Here is a 26,139-nt window from a genome sequence, read left to right as displayed (position 1 = left end):
TTCCTGTGTGCCCAGTACTCCCAGTTTTATCATGCTGAAGTTGAGTGATCTGGGACAAGTTATTCAGTATCTGTGCCTCAGTTTCCCCATCGGTAAAGCTCAATCCTCACAACAACTCCACGAGGCAGGTATTAGTAGCATTATCCCAATTTCACAGATAAGGAAACTGAGGCACGGGGATGCTGTTTAGAACCTGCGGATGCTCACTGAGTCGGAGAACGTCAGAGCTGGGACTCGCACCCTGGCAACGGGGCCCCGGAGTCGAAGCCCTGAAGCCCCATGCTCGTTGCCTTTCGAGGTGGGAGTGATACCGTCTTCTGCAAGGTCACGGGCCAGGGGCAGGGTGGAAGCAAACTCCTGCAGACCGGCAAGAGGGGTGAGGAAGGAGCGGGATGGGTGGGTGCTCTGAAGAAAAAGAGGCAGCAGACTGTGGTCCTAGAGCAGTGGTTTTGGCTCCGGGCCTCCTGCCAGGGAGGCAGTGCATGGCCTGGCTGTCCCTTCTAGGGACTGAGAGCAGACCCCTTTGTCTGCAGGGACCCCGTTTTTCCTGGAAGCAAACTCCAGCAAGAATCCATCACATGGGTTCCTCTGGCCCGAGCCAGCTGCGCCCTCTGGTGTGGCTGACAATCAGCCCAGCCCCCCGCAGGGAGCTACTTGGAAACACCCTGAGTCTGAGACGGGCATAGCAGCCAGCCGCGACACTCTATCATTTAGGACCTGCAACCATCCAGCGAGATCAAAATGACAAACCTCTTAGCAGATTAGGAAACTGAGGCCCAGACAGGTCAAGCAATTTGTCGAAGGTCACGCGGCTGATGCCGGGAAGAGCTGGGGCCGGAGTGCAGATCTGTCTGGCTCCGAGAGTCCAGCCGAGAGGACCAAACATGAGAGAGTGGCCTGCAGCCCCCTCTCTCCTCTGGGATGGCCACGGGGTTGCTCAGAGCAGGACCAATTACCCTGGTTGAGTAAAGCAAACCTGAACTTTCCCTGCAAACCTGCGGCTTGGCCTGGGGCCTTGCGGGAGGCCGATCCCAACCAGGTCAGTTTCATCAAAGCTGAGCTAAAAACAGCCTTGCTTTGGCAGTGGAAAATTGAAACTCCCAGCTTCCTCTTAAGGCTCTTAAACAGGTCAGCCCACCAAAAAACCCAATCCTTCAATCTGGGTTCTCTTAAAAAGTAGGGCAGGCCAATTATGTTTTACTGTCCTGAGTCATGTGGGGCTGAGTGTGGGCAGGTCAGGCCAGGGCGCCGGGGGCTGCCGGCAGATGGGAGACAGAGGAGCCAGCCAGCCTCTCCCATCAGCCTCTTTGTCAAAACAAAATTAAAACGCCCGGATTCTTGCTGGCACCGAGATCCTATCCAAGGTAATAGGTATTTATCTTAGCGGGTTCGGTTTTGGGCTCGATGCCACGGGGATGTGGAAACCGGAAAGTATCTTGTTCCCTGCTCCGTCTCTCCTCCCAGCGCCATGCCTTGTACCGAGAAGACACTGGAACTATCTGTTCATTCAGACATTCATTCAGTGTATGTTTATGGAGTACCTACTCTGTGTCAGGGCCTGTGTGAGGTGCTGGGTGACGGCTGTGAACAACACAGACAAACGTCTTCGGGACATTGATGTTCTAGACGAGAGAGACAAGCCACAGACAAAGCCAGCTTTAAAAACAGCATGTCGGTGGTTACAGGCGTATGAAATAAAGACAGGACAGGGGTAGAGCACGCTGGGAGTGGAAGTAGGGGTTTAAATTTTAAATGTGAAATTGCAGGGTGTTCAGGGGGAGGGGACACTTGAGCAGAGACTGAAGGAGGGGAGTGAGCGAGCCGTGGGGACATCTGGGGAAGAATGGATGCAGCTGACAACGGCTGAACCGACATTAAGCACCACAAATTTTGCTGGGCACGTTCACACCCTCATCTCCTTGTGAATTCCTTGGACCGACTTTATGAGATGAACAACGGTATGTAAATTACCAATGAAGTAACAGAAGCTCAGAGACAAAGTCAAAGACAGTCTCCTCCTCACAGGCTTACCTTCTGTGTAAGGAAGTTAAACAATTCAACAGCTACTCTCTTTCCATAGTAATAGAACCCCTGATAGCCGAACACACAGGGCTGCCTGAAATAAAGACTACATTTCCCAGCCACCCCCAGAGCATGGGTAGTCATGTGACTATATTCTGGCCAATGGGATGGGAATAGAGGTACAACTTCCTGAAGGATCCTCAAGGGAGGTGTGTGTGTGTCCTTCTCCTTCCCCTTCCTGGTTCTCCTGGCTGGAACGAAGTCCTAAGAGCTGGAGCTGGAGCTGGAGCAGCCTTATTGGACTTTGAGGTGACCTTGAGAATGGAGGCCATGCACAGTGGAGCTTCAGTAGTGAAGGAGCCTGAATTCCTCACCTGACACCATGGAACACCCCCCATGCTCTGGACAGGCTACATGGGCTCTCAGAAAAAAAAAGAAATTTTTATCTAGTTTAAGACCCATTTACTTTGGGTTTTTGTTACATATGGCCCAAATGAGTACTAACTGATACAGTTTCAGACAACAGAAAGTGGGTGGGTGGTGGGGAATGGAGAGATGATTCCCTCCTGTAAATCCAGCCACCTCTGATGGCACTAGATTGCTATAATTTGGGAATGACCGTTAAAAAGGCCACATTGTCAGCTTTTTAAAGAAAAGCCAAAAATAAAGATATGGATGTGCGATCTCCTAATTTTCAAAAGTTTGCCATTGATTTAATTTTTAAAGAAAAGGTTTTTTTAATTAAAAAGAACAGGGTTGGTCATACAGAACACGTTTACGGGCTGGGTTTGACCTGTGTGGCCCCGGTTTGTGAGTGAGACCCCATGGGAGGAAGGACTTACAGGAGAAACATAAGGAGCAAGTGCGTGGCGGAGCTGGGACCGTCGGGGGCTCCGCTGAGCCTGCCACGGAGCGGATGCAGTGGTGGCCGCCCGTCAGAGCTACTCTCCACAAGCCTTGTTGTGTCCGAGCTCCTGCAGTGGGCACCTTGGATGCCCACCAAGGCCAAACAGACATCGTGCTCAGCCAACCCCCTCCCCCTCCCCCACACACATCCCTGCTCAGTGGACACAAGGCCCACAGAAGTGAGCAGTGGCTTGGCAGACTGGTGCATTTTAATGGACACATCACTCTCCACCACAGGCTCCACCATCTGTTCCTCGTGCTAATTGCCAACGTAAGGAGGAGATGTGTTCTTGGTGGTGTTGGAAAGTGAGAACGAGGAACAGAGCAACCGTCCACCCACCTGTGAGCTTGCAGGGAAGGGAGGGTAGGGCAGGGGCTCTCCCTCTTGCTCACAGCAATATCATTTAATGGTTGCCCTGGCCCAGGACAGTGCCAGCAGCTGGGGGTGGGGTGGCCCACAATCCTGGTCTGGGAAGAGCCATCTAGAGTCAACACGCCTGCCCCCTGGCTCTGGGAAAGGCCTCTAGTTTTACAGGCGACCTGTCCCTGCTCCCCATTGCCACGATTCCTCTCACATGGCACTTTGAGCACACTCCCCTGCCTTCGCTCCAGCCACTGATTTCTGGGTGCCCCGCCTGCCCTTTGCCTCTGCTGTGCCCCCCAACAGGAAATCCTTCCTCCTGCTTCTTTGGCCATTTCCCACCAAGCATGGTCTCTGATAAACCATCCAAGCCCTGCACCCTGCTGCCGCTCTGTCCACCAGGCCAGGTACATGCTTGTGGACTCCGGAGTCCCTACCAGGCTACGAGTGCCTCCTACAGGTCAAGGAATGTGTCTCATCGCCGCTGGAATTCCTAGCTGCTCTCTGGGGCTGTATGCTTCATCGGCGTCTGTGCAACTCTTGAGAGATAGGATGGTAGACGGGTAGCCTCCGACCCCCCCTCCCCGGGCCGGGCCCCGGCTCTGCTACAAAAAGCCATTCTCTGTGTGGCCTCAGGCAAGGCACTTGACTTCTCTGAGTCCCTGTTTCCTCATCTGCAGAGTGGGGCTCATGAAGGGTGGCCCTCACGGGCTTATTATGAGGCTACAACAGGTTCATGGATGCAGAAGCCGGAGCAGGGGGCCCTGCCCACTGCAGCGGTCAAACGCACTCAATACACGTTAGCCCCGTTACTACTATTAATTAGGCATGAATCATCTTTCTACATGAAGGATGACCTGCTGGCCTCCAGGGAATGAGTCAAATCTCTAGAGCTGGAACGTAGCAAGAGACAGCAGCCAGGCTGGGCTGGAGGAGGAGGACGGTGAGGAGAAGGGGGAGGGCCGAGGCAGACTAGACAATGACTTTGTTACAAAAAAAAAATCGGGCTATGTTCAGGAGAAGGCAGATGCATGAGAATAGGTTTATCAAGGTGGTTTTCAGTGCCACCGTAATTTAAAATAAATAAGTCAATTTAATGTTTATAGAGTGAGTTATGCCTTATTAGGGACATGGTGAGTGGAGGAAAGTTGGCCAAGGCGAAATTTGAGAAATTGGCCCCGGCCGCGGGAGTAATTACGGCCACGCGCTAGTGTGTAGTCCTGCCCAATGATATTTTCATTCTGTCTAATTTATTAGTTTATTAGCTTTATGGTGAATATAGAAAGTTATACCACAACACGGGTCTAATTTGATCAGAGCCAAATTTTCATGTCTTCCCGAGATGGCTGTAATAAGGCAAGAGACCCCTGCTTCAGAGCCGCTTCCAAGTTTTCCAGAAAGACTCAGGGCAGAGTTCCAGGGCTCTGGGTACTAGGGACGCAAAGCAGGAAGCAACAGAAGGCAGGGGTCCACACAGAGCGCAGACTGTCGGGTCTTAAATGCCGGCACCTCTGCTTTCTAGTCACGTGACCTCAAGTGCTGGGCCCTTGTAGGTGTCAGTGTTCCCACCTGTGAAATGGGAGCAATAATGATTCCTCCCCCCAGTAGTAATTGAGAGCCCTGTGTAAGCAGGGCCTGGGTGGGGTTGGTCACCACTATCTTCCTAGGGCCCAGCGCCATGCCTGGCTCATCTCAGGCGTTCAGTAAAGGTTGCTGGGTGAACGTGGCAGAGGCCAACACCCATGTAAGGTGCTTAGCCCATAATCATCACCCCGCTTCTACTCCCTGTGTCTTGTGCCAGCTCTAAGAGCTTTACGAAGTCATCTAAGCCTTGGGAGCATTCTACAAGGTAGGTCCTGTTATTATCATCAGTCCCAGTTTAAAGAGGGGGAAACTCAGCCCCCGCCTAGGGTCCCACAGCCAGTGTGGCAGAGCGGGGAATCAGACGCCAGGAACCTAGTGCTAGGGTGACCCTATCATGGCATCTCCTGTCTTAGGGGTTCCTTATGTTTTGGCTTGATTATTCCCAATAAAGATCCAGGTCCACGACACCCTGAGGGGGTTGAACTCGAACCCTTTCATTTGGAGACCAAATCCCGTATGATCTGGCCACCTCTTCCCTCTCCAGATGCAATGCCTTCCGTTTCCTCTCCCCTACCAGCCTCCTCCTCCCCAGACCCCCGCCCCCCTTCTCTACCCAGGCAGTCTTCGCACCGGCCCCACACAGCACCCAGTGGGTCCGCTCAGTTCAACAAATGCCTTTGAGTGGCCCAGCCTACCAGGCCAGCCCAGGATGGGGCACGGGGGCGGTGGGGGGGTTAGCAGGGCTTCTTCCTCGCAAGGAGCCCACGCCAAGTTCCTGAGCACCTGCTGTGCACCAGGCACTGAAGAGGGACCTGGAGGTATAGAAAAGAGGAGGTGGATGGTCCCTGCATCTTACTGATGGTCAAAGGGTCTTCCCACATGTGGTTAAGGATCCCAAGGTGGGAAGACTCTCCTGGACGCTGAAATCACAAGAGTCCCAAGCAGAGATGGGAGGAGGGGCAGGCTCGGGAAGGAAGAGGTGGTCACAGAAGTCCAGGCTGGCACGATGCCACGGCTGTCAGGGGGCCACAAGCCCAGGCATGTGGGCACTTCCAGAAGCTTCAAGAGCCAAAGACATGGGTTCTTCCCTGGAGCTTCTGTAAGGAACTCAGCCCTCCTGACCCCTGATCTTAGCTCAGTGAGACCCACATCAGACTTCCGACCTCCAGAATTGTAACATCCTGCATTTGTGGCATTTGAAGCCCCTGGGCTTATGGTGATTTGTGGCAGAGACGGGAAGACAGGAATACAGCCGCCGCAGGGGTGGAGTTCGCCGCTACTGTGCTAGAACCTGACCGAGCGAGATCGTACTTCCTCCCCCCGCGGCCACCCTCCCCGGGGCAAGCAGGCGCTCTCACCCCATTCTACAGATCCAGTTATTCATTTCTTTAACAAGGATTGATTGACTGCCCGGCAACCTTCCAGGTGCTGGGGATGGAACGGTGAGCAGGAGAGGAGAGGAACTGTGATTTCTAGAGGGCAAGGGAGACCATAAACAAGCAAACTTGTAAGTATGTATCATATAACACGAGGAAGTTACCTAGATATATTCTAGGGGGAAAAGGCAGAATAAAGATAGTGATGGGATGCTGTGTCAGACAAAGTGGTTGGGGAAGGCCTCCCTCCAGAGGTGACGCCTGAGCAGAGGCTCGGAGCAAACGGAGGAGGAAGCCATGTAGACATCTGGAGCATTCCAGGCAAAGAAACGGATCGCAGAGAGGCGAGGCCCTTGCTCGCCTGGGTTTGAAGAGCAGGGAGGGCCTGTTGAGTTAGGCAGAGTTCTCAGGGCAGATTCCCAGGGGCAGACACACGTGAGTTTGTTCTGAAAGTATTAGTGGGGGGTGGGGGGTAGACAGGCCACGGTGGTGGGTGCCACTTCTGCAAAGTCAGGTGGCAGAGAAGCATGGTGGGTGCTTTAAGAAATAGAGTCACCCTTCTGGCTGGACCAAGGGTAGGAACACGAAAGATGTGGAGCATCTAGACTTTCATTCCTTGCTGGCGGGGCTTGGAAAGGGTTAAAGTACTTGGGAAACAGGCAGTGCTGGAGGCTGAACTGGGTCCCTCCAAAGACATGTTGACATCCTCGCTCTCGGTACCTGTGAATGAGACATTACTTGGAAGTAGGATATTTTGTAGATAGAAGCAAGGTACGATGAGGTCATACTGGATGAGGGTGAGCCCGAATCTGACGTCTGGTGTCCCTTATCGGAGGGAAATTGGATCAGAGAGGCACAGAGCCAGAGGGAGGCTGCCGTGTGAGGACAGAGGCAGAGAAGGGAGGGATGCACGCGTGAGCCAAGGACTGCCGGCCACCAGATGCCGGGAAGAGGTGAGGGAGGATACTTCCCTAGAGCTTTCAGAGGGAGCATGGCTCTGCTGACACCTTAGTTTCGTACTTCGAGGCTCCAGAACTATGAAAGAATACCGCCCTAGCAAATTAGTACAGGCGGCCTCCACCGACGTTGAACATCCCCACCCCCCCGCCATGCTCCTGCATCTTCTCTCCAAGGGATGCATCCGAGAGAATTGAACCCTCACGTTCACAGCACGTTTACTTGTCATTGCTCAAAACTAGAAGCAGCAACCCCGACGTCCCTGCACAGGAGAACAGACAAATAGCCTGTAATTGAGCTCCACAACGGAGTAGTTCACAGCGATGAGAAAGGATTATCCACCGAGTCAGGTCACCACGCGGACACATCTCCCAGACGTCGTGCCGAGGCAAGGAAGCCGGCCGCGCAGTGGGCAATTCCAATTACGTGCAAAGAGAGCCCGGGAGAAACTAGTCTGAGTTGATTCAGAAGTTAGAACCGTGTTCCCTCTTGGTGGAAGGACACCCTGTGGGATGCTGGGAATGTCTTACATCCCACTCCGAGTGGCGGGCGGACACCGGGGTGGGTGTGTGGTTCCCGGAGCTGGAAGCCTCTGCATTAAGCACTGTACTGTGTGTATTTCTTCGTGTAAAAGGGAGATACATAGATGGGGACCCCCCCCCCAGGGCAGAGCCTCAGAAGCTTGACAGAGGCCCCTGGAGTTGGTTCTGTTGGCCTCCAAGAGGCTGCGGATGGAGGGTTGCTGAGCCGGGGGTGAGGCGCAGGTAGCCATGGGCAGGACTGGGGACACCGAGTGGCATCCAAAGAGCATCAGCCAGAGCAGCTAGCAGGGCCTCCACGTGCCCCTCCCCACCCTGGCTCTCAGGCTGGCATCACAGCCCCGGCAGGTGGGGGAGAAACAGAGCAGGGAGAGCTCACGGAGCAGAGACACAGCCCAGGTGCGCTCTCTCCCGGGCCAGCCTCTCCTTATCAGCCCTCTGCTGGGCCCTGCTCTGGGCTCATGAGCTTCGGGCTCCCCCCACCCCGGGGCACCCTGGTGAGTACCGTCAGACCTCAGCAGCTGCATGTGGGCTGCTCTGGGGCCCAGCCCTCATCACCCGCCCCCTCCATGGCATCTTGCAGAGGCAAAACAGGCTTCGCCACTGGCTGGAGGCAGAGGATGGAACGCCCACCCCCCCACCCCGGGGTAGGACGGGACTGTCATGGAAGCGTGACGCCAGGGCTCAGGGAGACCAAGTGATCGGCCCCACAGCCCCACGACCCGCAGCTCTGAAGGGGCAGCTCTGTGCTCCCCCTTCTGGTCTGCTTAACCCCTGAGCCTGGCCCCTTCCTCCAGATTCCCCGGATGCTTCACTCATGCAACACACAAACAGGTGAATGAACTCACAGGCCAGTGGCAGAAGCGGTGGTGTGGTCTAGTGGGGAAGGACACATACCCTGGCTGTCAGCTGCCTGGGTTCAAATCCTGGCTCTGCCCCTTGCCTCGTACTTAAACTGGGCCAAAACGTTTAAGCTATTGACCCCTCAGTGAACCTATCTGTGAAATGGGACAAGTAGTGACATTTTCTCCATGGCTGTGAGTTTTTACAAGTGAAGTACTTGTGCTTGGCACATAGGAAGCCCCAGACAAGTGCTGATATCGTTTTTATATGATATAATTCGTGTCGTGGCTACAAAGATGAAAGCAACAAAAGTCACATTTCTCCTTGGAAGCCCTTCGAGGACGCCAGACCCACCGACAGAGTCTTTGTGGGCGTCTCCTCTCTTTCTCAATGACCCACGATGGGGAGAAGCTGGGGGTGGGGGCGGGGTTCAGTGAGGGGGCGCCTGGCAGCTCAGGGGTCATAGTGGAGAGAGGGGCCCTGACGCAGAGCCCAGACAGAGCCTAGCCACAGCTTCTCCAATGAGGCAGTGTGAATGCGAGGAATCGTGGCTACCAGGCACTGAGTGGGATCCTGAGCCCCTCAGCCTGAGCTCCAGCCATTCGGCGCTGCCCAACCCAGCCTGATGCCTGCTGAAAATTCTGGGTGTGTCCTGCCGGGGACTTGGGTATGGATTCGGGCTCTGTTGTGTCCATAGATCTCAGAGAGTGGTCTGGGCCATCCCTCTGCCTTCCCACCGCACTCATGTCAAGCCAGAAAAGGGGACTCCTGCTTCTTGTCTGAATCTCCAGAGGAGGGCCCCAGGGGAAGGTGGAAGTGGGGTTCTGGGGCTGTGGGCAAGGCATGGAGTGGTCAAGTAGAGGAGGCAATCAGGGCTAGCTCCCCCCAGACAGAGAGAAGCACCAAGGTGAGGTTCCTGGTATTGGGTCTCTGACCCCTCAGGGAAAAGCTTACTAAGCATGTTACTCTCCCGCACCCCGCTGCCCCAGACCCGGGCGGCCCTCATACAGGGGCTCTGCAGCCCCGGTGTATGGGCAGCCTGGGCATGGGAAGACCCCACCTGCATGCCTCGGACCTGTCACCCATCCCTGGGCTGCACACACTGTACCGTCATGGTCTCTGTACATGTCTGCCTGGGCCTCAGTCTCCTCAGCTGTAAAGTGGGGCATGGGGCATGCCCTGCCTCACGGGGTGCGGCGAGGCTCGCATGAGATCATCCGTGTAAAATAATCAAACCCACGAAAGTGCCCCATAGCACTCTGGGGGAGGGGTCTGGCTTTTTCTGCCATCGTGTCTCCCTGCTCTGCTTAAGCTGGTGACCGGCCCATCAGAGGCGCTCAGAAATGTGGGCTGAATGAACAGATAAAGACAATGTGCAACGACTCCTTTCCCCACTTGCTCCCGGAACATTCCAGGCCAGACCAGGAGCAGGAGTGTACCCAGGAGGGGTACCTGGGGGCGGAGCTGGGCAAGGGGCCCCCCAAAGAGCAGAAGGAGAAGCTGAATCCTTCCCTTATTCCTTGTTTCCCTCAGCATTTCCTCCACGCTGAGCTCAGCAAAGCCTGGTGCGGACACCGTCCCTGCCTCCAGGAGCGACGCTCTAGTGGTCAGACCGCGGAAGGTGATGAGAAAGGCTCCTGAGGTCACGGGAGCAGAGAGTCCCTGCTGGAGCAAGGGGAGAAGCTCTCCCAGGAGCAATGACCTTTCCCCTCCATCAGTATTAGTATAGTTGACCTTGTTGTTTTGCACAATGGGGTCAACTTGTCTCATACAGAATACACACTACACATCCGTACACTGAGAGGAGCTTATAAACAAGCCCCCGTGGCCCACTCAGCTCTTACTTATCACCACCATGGGCTGGACTCTGGGTTAGGCACTTTGAAGATCAGAGGTCCTAGAACTATCCCCCCGCCACCCCGCCCGTGGGGAGGCTCCAAGTCCTGCCCAACATCACCATGAATAGCATCCGGTAGAAGCATCTGGTAGTGGCCCATCTGCCTGCACCACAGCCAAGGGTGATGGGGGTCCCATGTCCCCATACTCCAAGCCTGCTGGAACATTTGCAGAACAGTGGCTGAGAGCCCAGTGTCCTGCCTCTCACCTCTCACCTGGCTCGGCCACGTACCAGCTGTGTGACCTTGGGCAAGTCACTTCACCTCTCTGAACTTCATCCTTTCACCTCCCAATGAGGATAGTGACAGCACCTCCACACTGAGGATTTGCAAGTCAATGGGTGTGCAGTGCTCACAGCAGTAAGAGCTTAAAGAACACTGGCCTTCGCTGTACTGTTAGACCTCAGATCTTAGGGCTCTGGCTGTATCATCACTCTCGTGGGGGAAGCCAAGGTCCAGGGAAGTTAAATTAAGCACTCGAAAGCCCCTGGCAGGGTTGGCGAGTGAGGGGAGAGTTACGACTGGCTTTAGTCCCATGGTCCCCACAAAATACTCAACATGCCCAGGAACATTAACTTAACACGGGAAGGGAAAAAGAACGACACAACCAAACAAATGCCCTGTCAAGGAAGGAAATACGTAATCAATTAACCGAGCCTCCCCAAGCCTCTCCAAATAATAATTAGGAGTGTCAGCCCGGCTCACAAGGAAATTGCCATTGCAAGGGCTTGCCGCTCGCCTGAGAATCCACACACGAGAACACAGAACCCATCGGGTGCCGAAGCGGGTTCCTGGCACGTCTCAGAACTCTGGGCTTCTGTCTCCCTGGCCCCAGCCCTGGCTGTGCACAGAGCCCCGTCACCCTGGGGACTGGGTCCACCACCTCTTCCTGTCGATAGTACACCAGGGGGAAGGCAGATAGGGATAGAGCTGGGAGGGATGCCCAGCGCCGAGTGCTCTCTCCCATTTATGCACTGGAAAAAGGACAGTGAGGCTCAGAGAAGCTGAGTCACTGGCCAAGTCACACTGCAGCTTCCCTGCGGAATCAGGACTAGGCCCCTGGGCCCTGGTCTCAATGCCAGGCTGTGGTTTAATAACCTGACCCTCTGGCCAGGAGTTCACGTATCTGTATAAGAAGTATTTATTGGCTGCTGACTATGGAGCTGCCTGGTACCGACCCGACACCGCAGGAGCAGAGGTGAGCTAGAGGGACCAAGCTCTCAGCCTCAGGGTCGCATTAGGGACACAAAAGGGAAAACACATACTCAGATACATAAATGGGAGCATCACACCGGGCAGTAGTCCATGCCATGAAAAGCAAGGAGCAAACAAACAGGAACAAAGGGATAAGGGACTGGGTTGGGGGGACCCCTTCAGATGGGGGATCAGGGAGACATCTCTGCAGAGCGGACGTCTGATCTGGGACCTGGGATGGGAAGAGTGTACCTGGCAGAGGAGAAGCACGAGCAAATGTCCTGAGGCGGGAACAAGCTTGGCCACAAGGCTGAGGTGCCCAGAGGATGGCCAGGGAGCAAGAGGGGTGGGTGATGGGGCTGGTCACGTGGTGGGAATCATCTGCGATCTTGCAGCCCTGAAGCTACCAGAAGCCGGGATTCTCTCCCACGTGAGCTGGGAAGGCTTTGTAGGGCTTCGAGCAGCAGGTGCCATGATCTGAAAGCTCCCTCTGGCTGCTGGGTATAGAAGGCACCTGGGCAGCGAGGGACCCAGATGCTCAGAGAAAGGACTCAAGCTTTTGGGAGCTGGAAGGAAGCAGCTAGCCCTTGACTGGACACCAGGAAGCCTGGGCCTGGCTCCTCCACTGCTCCTGGACTGTGTGACCTTTAGCAAATCACTCAACTTCTCTGGTTGTCTCTTTGCTTTACCTAAAACAGGAAAGACCTCCCTGCCCCGCAGCCTCACGTGGTGCTACTTCATCATCTCGGCTGCGGTTGGTGTTACTTGCAGGTGGGGGTGACAGGTGCCTATTTCGTACAAAAGGCGGACGGCCCCCGCTGTCTTCTCATTTATCTCTCTCCATGGCAAGTGTCAGGTGACCCCTTCTCCCTGACAGAGGCTTTAGCTCTGCAACCACCCAGTGATCCAGCGGGGCACTGCTCTTCCGTTCACTCACTCTCTCCCTCCCCCACTCCCTCATTCATTCATTCATTCATTCATTCGTTCGTTCGTTCGTTCGTTCATTCCATCCTCCATGCATTCGGTCACCCGCCATCGCCGCGCTCTTATGCGCGCTCAGCAGTGCACTCACGTCTCCTCGCCTGACTTTTCCAGGACCCTTAGGCTCACCAGACCTTCCATTCACCATCAATCCCACCCAATCCTCACCTCCTGAAACAAAATTACCTTCCGAGGCAGAGAAGATTCTCCCAGAACCTGGGAACTTTATTAGGCTGCGATAATATATTAAAGAGGAGGTCTGAATCACCCAGAGCAAATTCTAATGTGAAGAAATACCACGGCGACAAATACTTTGTTCTGAACCGTTTACTAAATTAAGTCTTTCCTGGACATTTTTAGTCTTCAATTTTTTTTAATACTAGCAATAAAGTAGTTGCATAATTAGTAATAAAGCTGACAGCCCAGTTACTGATTTTTTACTTAGAAGGAAAAGGATGTGTGTGTGCGTGCGTGTGTGCAGATAATTTCTAACGGCTCTGGTTTTCTGACCGCAGATACATAAATGATTTGCCATCTCAGCAACTCTATCCCATGGGCTGGGGGTTGGGGGAAGCTGCACTGAGCTCCATGGAGTGGAAATTCTTCTCCAGGAGTCAGAAGATGAGTTTGGTTCCACAGCTGACTTGCTGTGTGACCTTAGGCAAGTCACCCACCATCTCTGGGCCTTGGTTTTCTCATCCGGAGCATGAAGGGGTTGGTCTGCGTGATGCCTGAAGGCGACTGGCAGATCTGTCCCGAGTCTGCGGGGAGACAGTGACTTTAAACGGCGTCTCTGTGTTGGTGGCTCCTATCCTTGTGCCTGTTGACAAACCTGTCCCTCGCCCTGTGTGTCCATCGACCTACTTGCCATCTTTGCTCAGGTGTCTCACAGACACATCTCACCTGGCCCAGACAGAACTCGGGAAATCTGCACCCGTCCCCAGCCCTCGCTGGCCCTCACTGATCTCCTGGTCTCAGGAAGGAGCCCCTCCACCTAAGTGCTCTGGCCACAGCCCTGGAGGCCATGGTCAACTCCTCTCCCTCTGATGGCCTCCACCTCCAGTCCATCAGTGAGTCCTGCCAGCTCTGCCTCCAGACCCTTCTCCCATCCCAGCCCCTCTGGCCTGGCCAGCACACCCCATCACCTCCTCAGCTCCCCGCTGACAGGTGCTTCCTGCCTCTGTCCCCACATCATCCCCAGTAGCTGAGGACGATCTTCTCACAACCCCAAAACAGAAACAGGGTCAACCTCAGTGACCCCTCATCACTTCCAGAATAATAGTCAAACTCCCTCTAATGACCCACAATGTTCTACAGCGGTGGTTCTCAAACTTGCCTGCCTATGGGAATCACCTTGGGGAGCTTTGCAAAATTGATGCCTGTGTCCCCACCCTCTTGTCCACGAGGTTCCGATGTAACCGTTGGGGCTTGGCCTGGCGTCAGGAGTGTGCGAAGCTCCCCCGGGTGTTTGTAATGGGGCCTGTGGTCCATTGCACTGGAGGCAGCTTCGGGAGATGACTGGAAACACAGGATCGCGGGCTTCCCCGCCCCCACCCACTGAATTTGAGCAAACAGTGTCTGTGTGCAGTCACGTTCAGGGGGCCTGCTCCCACCTCACCTCTCCCCCCACACTCCTTGCAGGACTCATCAGTTCCCAGCCCCTCGGCTTCTCTCTGTTCTTCATTGACACATCAAGCTGGCCCCTAGCTCAGGCCCTTGCTCTCCTCCTCTGCCAGAATGTTCATTCCCTGGCCTCTGCATGGTGGCTTTCTCCTCCAGAACCCAGAGAGACCCCTCCCCCGGCCTCTCCCTGGGTTGCAGACATAGCCCGGGGAATGTTGGCTCCATGGGCACAGGGACCCTACCTTCCTTGTTCACCTCTGTTTCCTGATGTCCACAGTTAGTACAGAAACACTTTTAAGTGGCAGATGAATCATTAGGGCCAGCCCTAGCTGAGGCCGTTGAAACGTGTCACAGTGCACGAGACACAGCCTTGTCCTCTTCTACGTCCCAAGGCGTGGTCTGACATGAGTTTGCAGTTCCTTGTGGTCGATGGTGGGTGAAGACACTGTCTCTGGGAGGCCCTTGGTAAAAGGCACCTTGTTCTCCAGAGGAGGGGAGGGTTACCCCAGAGGCCCCCATTCCATCGGCAAGGGGCTGAGCTCCGTTCACTGGGGAAACCCCAGGGGAGGAAATTTCTGTGTGAGGGGGAAGCTCTCCCAGCTCTTGGGCTCTTCCCGTCTCTGGGCTGAGCTTAACCCCCATAAACAGGGTCTGAGATCTCCACTCTATAGGTTTGTCGTTAGGGTTTAAGCAAATGATGGATGGAAAACAGTTTTGCTGACCGTTTGAAATAGTAATTCCCCATTTGGATAACCTGTCAGATCATTAATTTAGCTAATCTCTAGTCACGTTCTGTGTTGGGTACTGGTGCCCTAGAGATGTAGAAAAGAAGGTCCCCCATGCTTAAGGGACAAGACCCATCGTTGGTGATGGAGTCGGTGGGGGGCACAGGAACTCCCCTAGTTGCAATACCCCAGTACATCACCAGAGGGCAGCAGACAGCTTTGCAAGCACTTCCCTCCCCAGGGGGAAGACCGGTGGCCTCCTCTGGGTGGCGGGGTGGGGGTGGCACACAGAGAATGGGGGTGGCACACAGAGAATGGGGATGGTGGCGGGGGGGGGGAGAAGGCTGCTCAGTGCGAGCTGCCAACTCAACAGAGCACATCTCTGTCCCCTGCATCAAAGCTGTCCACTACCCCAAGACCCAACCATGGAAAAGTTGACCCCTCAGCCTGCCCGTGTGGCCAGCGTGGAATGAGGCCCACTTGAAGCTCCAGAGGCCTCTGGGCCTTGGAATCTGGGGTCCCTGCTGCCGGGGAGATTCTGAGGCCATTGTGGGACTCCATCCCAAGGGATGTAGGGTATATGCCGGGGGAAGGGAAGCGAGGCATCGTGCATGTGTGTTTGCTGTGTACCTGTGTGTGTGTATGTGTGTGTGTTTGCGTGCACAGAACGGGAGGACGAAACCCCCACACGGGAAGCACAAGACCAGAAGGGGAAAGAAAGAAGAGAAGAAGGTCGTGCTAAGAGGGAAACCATGGAAGCAGAAGGCGACTGAAGTCAGGGAACAGAGGAGAAGAGCACAGACGTTGACGGGTGGGAAGTGAGGCCCCGGGGAGGCGCGAGCTCAGGACCCGTCTGTGGAGAGCGGGCCCTGCTGGTCTGGGCTTCCTGGGGCCTGGGTGGGGGCAGTGGTGGCGGCATCTGTGTGAGGGGGTATGTCCCACTCAGGGCAGTGGAAACACATCAGCCAGTCAAGTGGATTGATGCCGCCAGCTGAGGAGCCGGGGCGGCTCCTGGAATCCCAGCTCTGGAGCTGGGGTTGGGCACTGCTCGGTCTCCTTGGCCAGGGCGTCCAGGGGCCAAAACTGCCAGGTAGTTGCTAGTTTTTAAGGGGAGAGTGACCCTGACAGCTTCCTACCCAGAGGCACCAAGAATCTCGGGCCAGATCGACTGTGAGCAGGTGTGTGTGTGTGCACACGCGCATCCGTCATGTGTGTGTGTGTGTGTCTGTGTGCACGCGCGCATCCGTTGTGTCTGTGTGTCTGTGTGCACGCGCACATCCATCATGCGTGTGTGTGTGCGTCTGTGTGCACACGCGCATCCGTCATGTGTGTGTGTGTGTCTGTGTGCACGCGCACATCCATCATGCGTGTGTGTGTGTCTGGGTGCACGCGTGCATCCGTTGTGTCCGTGTGTCTGTGTGCACACGCGCATCCGTCATGTGTGTGTGTCTGTGTGCACGCGTGCATCCGTTGTGTCTGTGTGTCTGTGTGCACGCGCACATCCATCATGCGTGTGTGTGTGTCTGTGTGCACACGTGCATCCGTCATGTGTGTGTGTGTCTGTGTGTGTGTCTGTGTGCACGCACACATCTGTCGTGCGTGTGCTGGGATGGACACACAAGGTTGCATGCCCTTACTAAGTTACGAGTCTCCAGTGCTTGGCCCTGGGCCTGGAATGGGTGGTCACTCAGTGACTGTTGAACGAGCCTGCTCCCAGTGGCCCAGAGACTCAACGTGGCTTGGTGTGTGAACCCAGGCTTCACCATGGGTATGCTGTGTGACCTCGGACCAGTGACCGCACCTCTCTGTTCTGTGTCATCATCTATACAACAGGATCCCATGAATCTGAGATGTGTACTCCATGGGATGGTTGTGAGGGTGAAACCAGATGATGGGTTGGAAAAAGTTCTGCTGACTGTCTGACGTGGTAATTCCACATTCGGATAACCTGTCAGTCAACTGATTCCACAAACCGTTACTGAGGCCCTGGGCTTCCATCTGAGGCCCTGGGCCAGGCACTGAGGACCTAGAGGTGAAGGAGGGAAGGTCCCCACCCTGAGAGGTGGGCGCAGGGCCTGACACAGGCGGGCCCAGTAACTCCTCCTTCTCTGACTGCGGCTCTGGGGGCAGAGGCCTGGGGTTGGGCCCGGGGGACTCTGCCTCAGAGAGCCACTCCACCTCTGGGGAAAATGCCAGGGGGCTGGAGGAGGAGCCCCTTGCTCCCGGGCCCCCTTATTCCCTAGTCAAGGCCTCATTTTCTGAGAGGCTCAGCACAGGGCCACGCGCACACCAGCTGTTCTCATTCCACCACTAACTGTGCCAGCGAGGCTGGGGGGTGGGGGGGTGACCTAGGCTCGGGGACTGGTAGGTGCCTGTGAGGTCACTCTGGACTGGGAGGTCACTGGCTGGTCAACTCTTTCGTCATCTTAACCCAAGTGAGTCTGGGCTCAGGGGCCTTAGGACAATCGTCTGTTGGCCGCCAGCTGCCAGCAGCAACTAGAATTATTTGTGTCTTCCAGGTTCCCCCTGAATTCTTTGGGCCCTGTCCGCATATCACAGCAGGTGGAAGGTGAAGCGTGGAGCGGGTGCTGCCAGCAACTCTCTCTAGAGGACTTTTTAAAAGACTGATTCCCCAGGCCCCGCTCCAGGCCCCTTGAATCAAAGTCCATCTTGGTGGACCCAGGAACTGATGTTTTTAAGCCACTGCCAGGGTGATCCTAATGCGGGTGGTCCCGGGAGGGGCTGGCAGGGGAGCCCCCCGCCCAAGGCGCCTTGCTGCTCAGGCTCTGAGAGCCGAGCTCCCCGGCTGGACATTCCCCTAGTGGCCGGGAGGAGAACTGCAGCCCTCGCTCCTAAAAGCATCCCTGGTTTTGCGATGGCGACCTGCTCCCACTTGCGGTGTTCAATTCAGATGGGACTAAGAGGCATAATCTGTCCTGAATAAACTGCAGAAAAGGGCTCAAGGTTGTCCTTATAATGTCACTCTGGCTCTTTCGCATTCCCTGAGGCTTACTGGGTGCGAGAGAGGAGGGGGTTTCCAGTGGGTCAAGGACTGGGCGTAACCTAGCACGGGCTCAGCACACACACGGTACTCACCGTGTGTGTGCCGAGCGGTCAGATGAGGGAACACATGAACGGCCACGTCTGTGCAAGCAGCAGGTGCTGTGTATATTTCGGAGGAAAAGGACGCACGGCTCAGGATACCGTGCAGAAGGACAAGGAAGCTATGCAATTCAGACTCAAACCAACCAGGGTCAGAGGGCACTGTTCTTTGTACCAAGACCGAAGGAGTTTACCCTGCACTTTCACAGATGAGTCTGCAGAAGCGCCAGGTGACTTTTCAGAGGGAAGCAAGTCCCTCTGCTCTTTGGATGAAACAGTGAATGTGTCTATTTAAAAAGGGCACACAAGGGAGCCTGGGTGGCTCAGACGGTGAAGCATCTGACTCTTGATTTCGGCTCAGGTCGTGATCTTGCTCCTGGGATGGAGCCCCTTGTCAGGCTCCGTGCTCAGCAGGGAGTCTGCTTGAGATTCTCTCCCTCTGCCCCCCCCCAAATAAATAAATAAATCTTAAAAAAATAAAAATAAATAAAAACCAGCCCAGTAGTCCATCAAACAGATTCCAGGGAGCTTCTACTTGGCAGGTTCCGTCTGTGTGCTTCCAGGGGTCCTGTCACTGCTTCCAGCGCCTCCCTACCTCCACGCCTTTGCCCACGCAGTGCCCTCCGCCTAGAGTGTCCGCTCCCCACGCCTCCTTGTCTGAAACCTACTTATGCTTCTAGGGCCACTTCAAACGCCACCTTCTCTCTGATTTCCCGGGTCTCTCCAGCTCTGATTCATCACTGCATTATATCGGAGACTTTCCTAGGACAGCTATCACTTTATTACTTGAATTGTTAGCTATTTATCTCCATGTTTTATCTCCCCTCTCTCTGCCTTCATTCCACAAATATTTATTGTTCCTCTCTAAATGCCAAGCAGGGTCTGGGGTTACTGAAATGAAAGAGCGAGAGCGCAGCCTGGGAGGAACTTCGGGGCACACGGGGGCGGGGGAAGGAGGGCGGCTCGCAGGTCCGAGGAGGACAAGCTGGGGCTGCATCCCGACCACCTCTGGGCGCTGTGCCCCAGCTCCGTGCCTTGGAGGCAGCAAACGTTCCACATGTGCCGTCGAGCGAATATGTGAGTGGGCGCATCTCGAAATAATAAAGGAAGTGGCATTTCTTTCCACGTCCTCTTTCCTCCAGGCTCTTCCTTCATTCACTCGATTTCTCCCCCATCTCCCTCCCCTGATAAATATGAATTAGGGAGGTGTAACTGTGTACTCCTGCTCTCCACGAAGCCCCCGGGCTCCTCCCCACCCCCCCAGCTGTTCTCCACCTCCTACTGCGGGCTCTGGGGATAGCGCACGTGTTCTCGGGGCACAGAGATCAGACCCCGGAGAGAGAGCCGGCTCTCTGGCACCCCTTCGCCTCCTGGCCCCTGCCAGCCCCACACTGTGGTCGCCCCTCTCCCAGCTTACTCAGGTTTGGAAACTAAGTCCCAGGGCCGAGGAAGAGACAGACCTCCCTCCCCGTACCCAGGCTCATCTGGGGAGGGCTTTGTCTTCCCTCCCTGGCACAGCCAACCCCCCCTCCACATGGCAACCAGAGTGAGCTTTACAAGACATATCACTTCAGACCATGACCTTCAGCAGCTTCCGGGACACAGAGACTAAATGCCAGCTCGCTCCCTAAACTCTGGCCGCACTGGCCCTCTGGGAGCCCCTAGATTATGTCAAGCTTTCTCACCTCAGGACCTTTGCACTTGCTGTGCCCTCTACCTGGAATGCCCTCCATACCCCACCTCTGCCAGTGGCTTCTTTTTATCCTATAGATTCCTGCTGAGATGTCACCTCCTATAAGGGAACTCGTAGTCCCCCGCCTACTTTCTCACAAGCATACTCCCAAAGCAGTTTCCTTAGCCAGCCAGCCACCCTGGTGTCCCTGTCACTCGCCAGTCCGCCGCACAGCTTTTCTCATTTCTTCAAACAAAAAAATTTTTTAGTGGCTCACCTTCCTGCCTCACACCAACCTCTGCTGCTGGCTGCAAAGCCTCCAGACTTATGCCTCAGCTTCCTGGCTCTTATCCCCAGCACTGTCCCTGACATGTAGCGATTGCTCAATTCCTTTGTGATGAATGAAGGATGAAAACATTGGAGAAGGCGCGTGGGGGGGGGGGGGCAAATGCTCCCTCCTACGTTTATCCAGCAGCAGGGAGAGCCGTGGTGGGAGAACACCATAGCTTCCACCACTCACTCATCCATCCCGCAAGCATCTACATATTGTCCTCAATGTTGTGGGGGTGAGGTGGGGGTGCTGGGCTGGGGCTGGGGAGACATTGGTGAAGACATCAGACCCAGTCCTCGTCCATGGGCTTTGAGTCTAGTGGGAGAGGCAGACTTTGAACACCTAGTGTCAGGGCATGGAGGGTATGGAGGGGAAGTACCCTGGAGTATCTGACTCTGTCTGGGCAGTCATGACTGGCTTCCTGGAGGAGGCAGCGTGCAAGCTGAACCTGAATGGATGAGTAGGGCCTTGGCAAAGGGAAGTGGGCAAGGCGTGGGAGGGGCAGGAGCACACTCAACCTCTTGAGTCTAGATTTCCCTCGCTGCCAAATTAGGGCCAGTGAAGCCCACTTGGTGCTCCTCAGGACATCCTGAACACGTGGAATGGGACAAGGGATTGCAGAGGACTTTGGGACATGGATGGATACATTCTGCAGGGATTAATGAGTTTTGCCCATACAGTCTTCCCCTCTGTGGGGGTCTATCCATCTGCTCCACCTGTTCTTGGCCTGGTGGGGCAGGTGCACGGGGGCTGAGGCACAGGGGTGAGGGGGTAGGTGCGGAGGACAGTGATATGCAGGAAGCCAGCAGGTAGAACCGTCACCCATATCATGCCTCCCCACTCAGGGGGGCCCCACAGAAGCAGACCCTGCGACAAGGATTCAGGAGCCAGTGGCTAATCTGCAAAGGTGTCCCCAGAAGCTGGGAAGGGAGTGAAGAACAGTGGGGAGGGAAGAAGCCAATACAGGTGCATCACAGAGGTCATTCTGGGGGAGCCGCTCAGCCTCACTCCTGCTCGGGAGCTCGAGGGGACAGTGAACATCCAAGTAGTCCCACCCAAGGGGCAGGGGAGCTGGGAGAGCCACCCAGCATCTCCCATCGGCCAAGGCTGCTCTGGGATGCCCATCGTCTGGCACGTCCACCTCACCCCATGAGCAAGCCGAGTGGGGTTCCGGCGGCCTGAGAAGCCTGCGGAGGGGTCAGGGTGCTGAAGGTGGGTGTGGACCTCTGCCACATCGCCCTCGTCCCTACCACGATGGCTCTTTCCCATCCTTCGGGCTTTGGTCAGCCATTTGGATGGCACCCCAGCACAGCGGTCCTTCCCTGGCACCGCACCCTACTTGCCCCTCATTATACAATCGCCATTTGAATTCACACCTTTGTGGAATATGTACCGATAAATTTACTTATGTCTTTTGCTTTCCTTGTTTACTGTCTTCCCCTCACGAGAGTTTAATGCCAGGTCTCTCTTGTTCCTCCCTGGATCCCTCAAGACACCTTCCACCATGCCAGGCTTCTAGTAAGTGCTCAATTAAATATCCTCTAAAGGAATAAATTACTGTCAGTTCCAAGCTGGGAGTTTAGATTCTGAGGTTCATTCTATGGACATTTGATAGATGGGGCCTCTGGGGCACCGGAAGGGGCGATGACCTGCCCAAGGTCATGACCTAGGGTGCCACACCTGTACCCCCTAGGAGGTAGAAGTCCCATCACCCCACCCGACGCCCATTCCTCCGGGAACCCCTCCAGTGGGAGGAGACGCTTTGGGAGTCCCTGGGGGCTCCTTTCAGCTGCCTGAGAATTGCTCTCTGCCAATTCTTGGTGATCTCAGTCTCCTTCTCCTCCTACTTTCCCCAGCTGAAGAGGAAGCCGCTCAGACAGCTGTGGAGCTGGGACTCTCTCTAGTCGAGATGCATTAATTTGTAAATATCTTCATTTATATGTAAATGAGGAGTCCCCCGCCCCGCCACCAGCCCTAATGGGGCCCTGCAGCCTGGAGCTCGGCAGCTCTCTGTGATCCGATTAGACTCCTTCCTTCCCTTCCCCTGTGGCCTCCTCGAGGTTCCTTTGCCCTGGTGCGCTCTGCCTGGGAGACCACCACTGGAGCCCAGGCTGGGGAAGGGAAGAGCCCTGGCCGCAAGTCAGCACTGCCGTGTGACCTTGGGCGTGGCCCCTCCCATCTGGGCCTCAGTTTCCTCAGTTCATGGGTAAGATGAGCAGAGCAGCATGGTGTAGGGACAGGGGGAGGTGGCGTGGGGTGAGATGCGGTCTGTGTCATTCCAGCTCCGAACCCCAGGGCAAGTCCCTTGACCTTGCTGAACTTTGACCATGGCTGTAAACCGGGGCTAGAGAAAACAATAACATCTGTGCGTGCAATTACAGGGTTTCTTTGTGAGGATTAGAAGAGCCAGAGGACACATAAGGGGCCTTTATGCGATCTGGAAAAAGGTGAGGGTGTTTTATGGTGGAAGAAGGGGGGCAGTTTCTGGGCAAGAATAGCAAACATGCACCGCTCAGCGACCATGGCAGCCCTTCGATGTGAATTAACTGGGGAACCCTTGCAAGGCTGCAGCAAGCTGCTCACTACTGTCATTCCCTTCTAGAGATTGGGCAATTCAGGCACAGAGTCCCCAAGCCTCGGTGACACTAACACAAGGGGGTGGAGGGGTCAGCATTGGAACTCAGGCCCCGGGACAGAAATCTCACTTAAATCCCACAATGATGGTGAAAAGCCGATCCGATTAAGTCTGCTTTACAGGTGAAGAAACTGACACACAGAGAGGTGGAGGCCCTCGTCCAAGGTCACTCAGTAGGAAGTGGCTGAGCTGGCTCTGAACCAGGTCTTTTGGGACCGGTACGGGGGCTGGGCTCTGGGTGCTCGGCTGACCACGAGGGGTAGGGGTCAGGGCTGTGCTAGTGGTCTTGGGCTTTCTTCCTGGCTTAGGACTCCGGTGGGGGGCTGGGAATGATGCGATCGGCTGGGGTGGGGGGCACTTCTCAGAGACCACGGTAACCATGTGGGGGTGGGGTGGAGGGGGCGGGTTTCTGGGAAGCAGCGGGGGTGCTCTGAGTGCTCACTCTGCAGAACCATCTGTGGCTCCCAGGACGGTTATTTTCTTCTCTAAAATGAGTTTTTCATCTTGATTGTAACTGGCTGGTCTTAGGTGTGCTTTAATATTTTAAGGAGCCCCAAATCCTTTCTGGAAGCAGGTACAGGGGAAATCATCGACATGAATAAAGGCATCCGTGCGGCCATTTGCACGCCTCTGCCTTGTCCCTTCACACCCGCATACTCACCGGATTCTCCCAGCAATAGCTGGTTCTGAGCTCCTGGCACAAAGTCCGGACAGGAGGGGGCCCCCGAAAGGTCCACCCGGGGAGCACACCCACTTTCCATCTTACAAAGTGTGCAGGGAAGGATCACCTGCCAGATTCCTTCCGCCGGGCTGGGTGAGCCCTCTGCAACCTTCCCGTCCAGTTTTCTAATTTTATCCAGGGGGAAACTGAGGCCCCCAGGGCCGAGGAGCATACCCAGTATCACCTTGTCAGTGCAAATTTCACCGTGCGCCCTCTATGTGCCAGGCCTGCAGGCCGCTGCTTTCTGCCTGGGCACCCGGCAAAGTGTTTGGCTGCGTCGTGTGGGAAAACGGACATACGTGTGTCTATGTGTGCACACGCGTGTGTGCAAGACTGTGCACGTGCAGTGCCCGTGTGGAGCCACTTTTCATGAACGCAGTGAGACTCCCCCCCCCCATCTCATGGAGGGGTGGGCACCAGGGGACCAGCAGCCATCTGGCTTTGGGGGAGAGTCGCTCCGTAGGGCGAGGGGCAGCCTAAAGAAGGTGTCCCACAGGAGGGCATGCTTGAGCTGGGCCCTGAAGACTGATGAGGAGCTCACCCGGTCACCGAAGGGACAGCGGCAGTCTGGCAAATGAGTGGTAAGGGTAAAATAGGGTGGGGGCCTTTTAGAGAGTACACGAGGAGGGTGTGGGGCCGTGGTACCCACACACAGAGAGCATGGCAGGGCATGGAATGGGGTCTGCTACCTTAGAGTCTTCTAGAAAAGGGGTAGGGGTATACACAGTAAGTATCTCCACCCTCGAGGACTCTTTCCTCCTGTCCTGCTGCCACTTCTGACCTGGGGTCCACTTGTTTGCCTTGTGGGGCAGGGACCCGTGGGGGATGGGAGAGCGTGTTCTGCTCAGAAGCCAGGCAGAACGGGCCCACGTCCCAGCTCTCTCCTTGCTGGCTGCCGGACATGGGGCCCATTGCTTAGCCACTCTGGACCTCAGTGTCCCCACCCGGAAACTGGGTTTGGACAATCCACCTCGCAGGACTGCTGGAGGAGCTGGCTGGGGGGCCGATGTGGACGGTGGGCTGCACGGGGCAGAGCTGCGATTTGACCCCTCCCCGCTCTTCCTTCCAGGGGATGCCCCTCGAGGCACCGGGTTCCCCTCTGCAGCGCAGCCCCCAGCCCTGCCTTCCAAGCCCATGGAGGAGGACCCTGAGAACCCCCAAGAGCATCGCAGGGCAGATGGGAAAGGGCTGGAGACGTGGCCCCCGGCGCGACCCCTCACCTCACGGTGGACTGGTACACCAGGTCCTCTCTCTTGCGGTAGTTCTCCATGTGCGAGTAGTTGGTGGAGAACATGGCGTCAAAGGTGAAGATCTTCTGCTTGATGGTGCCACCGTCCGTCACCTACGACAGAGCACAGAGGCAGCTACAGGGGAGCGCCCGGCCAGCCCTTCACTCCAGACAGCGCGCGCGGGCTTGGGGGACACTGGGAGATGCAGAGGCCAGGACGCCCAGCACCCTGGTACCCTGGGAGAGGCCCCTCGGGGACATGTCACCGCCATCACTAGAACCCTTCCAGGTCCTCCCCACTCTACTGATGCGTAAACTGAGGCTCTGGAGTGGAGGGACTTCCTGAGGTCCTACGCCAGGAAGGCGCAGAGCTGGCTCTTCTCCCCGGCAATCATTTCTGGTGAATTCTGTCAGGGGTAGGCCTAGAATGGCAGAGCCCAGAGCCCAGCCCCCATCTGGGGATAGGGTCGTCACAGGGGGCTCCCTGGAGGAAGCGAGGTCTAAGTTGCCTTCCGAAGGAAGAGCAGGAGGCGGCCTGGCAAAAGGGGGGAGTGCTCTATAGGCAGAGGAGACAGACAGCAAGAGCAAAGGCCCTGTGGTAGGAAAGAGCAGATGTGCTCAGGAAAGAAGATGGTATTCAGAGCGCCTGGGGCAGAAAGGAAATGGTGAGAAGCCACAAGCGCCAGATTCTGGAGGGCCTGGGAGGTGGGAGAGCTCAACTGCCCCTGAAGGCAACACGGAAGAGGTCACCTTGGATTCTATTTGCGGTGAGGCCTTTCTGGAGGCAGGGGGCCCTTGAGGAGACTGGGGAGCACCCCATCTACTGACCTGGGGATGGAGCCCCCTCTGGACAGCACGGGGGCTCACCCTCCTCTAGCTGCCCTTGGGACAGGCCAGCAGGGAGGTCATGAGGTCCCCAGCTCCCCCTAGCAGCACGGGGCAGGGCCCGGGGCGGGGGGGGGAAACCTCAGGAGGTGACAATAAAGCCTGAGCTGGAAAACAAAGGCTGCTTCAGCGCCCAGCTGTTCACGGCTGATTAAAAGTCGGACCCAAGCGTCCAAGTCGGACCCAAGTGTCCGTGCTCCCTGCTTGCCTCCCCACGCCCCCGCTGCCTCCAGCTAATGAAAGTGTTACTCCACAAAGCAGCAAGGTATGTGTTGTCACTGTTTCAATTATTTATCTGTTTACTCGGCTGCAGTTTTCCCCACAGTTTTCCGCCCGCGTCAGCAATTCTATTATAGACCCGGAGCTTGCAGCCTCTCGCCGCTCAGCTGGGCTCCGCGCTAACAGCCCGCGACCAGGGAGGCCTCACGCCTGGGCCTGGAGATGTGGAATTAGCTCCCTGCGGCTTTGCGTGGTGGAGGCAGGGGGGCCAGCCGGGAGGGCGGTGGCCAGGGCCGGTTTTCTCCAAGGGCCTGGGCGCGGCGGGGGGGGCGGGGGGGGG

General features: G+C 55.9%; 1 protein-coding gene across 1 annotated transcript in view; it reads right to left on the bottom strand.

Moving 5' to 3' along the window:
- The window catches only part of IGSF21 (immunoglobin superfamily member 21), a 233,151-nt gene that overhangs the window by 50,788 nt on the left and 156,224 nt on the right, over nt 1-26,139 (bottom strand). Inside the window, exon 3 of the mRNA XM_040645857.1 lies at nt 24,688-24,809. Coding sequence (XP_040501791.1) covers nt 24,688-24,809 — 122 coding nt within the window. The remainder of the gene's footprint in view (nt 1-24,687; nt 24,810-26,139) is intronic.

This window comes from Ursus maritimus, unplaced genomic scaffold (genome assembly GCF_017311325.1).
Source record: "Ursus maritimus isolate PB19 unplaced genomic scaffold, ASM1731132v1 scaffold_32, whole genome shotgun sequence".
In the NCBI taxonomy this organism is placed as follows: domain Eukaryota; kingdom Metazoa; phylum Chordata; class Mammalia; order Carnivora; family Ursidae; genus Ursus; species Ursus maritimus.
This window is presented reverse-complemented; position numbering and strand designations above follow the sequence as displayed.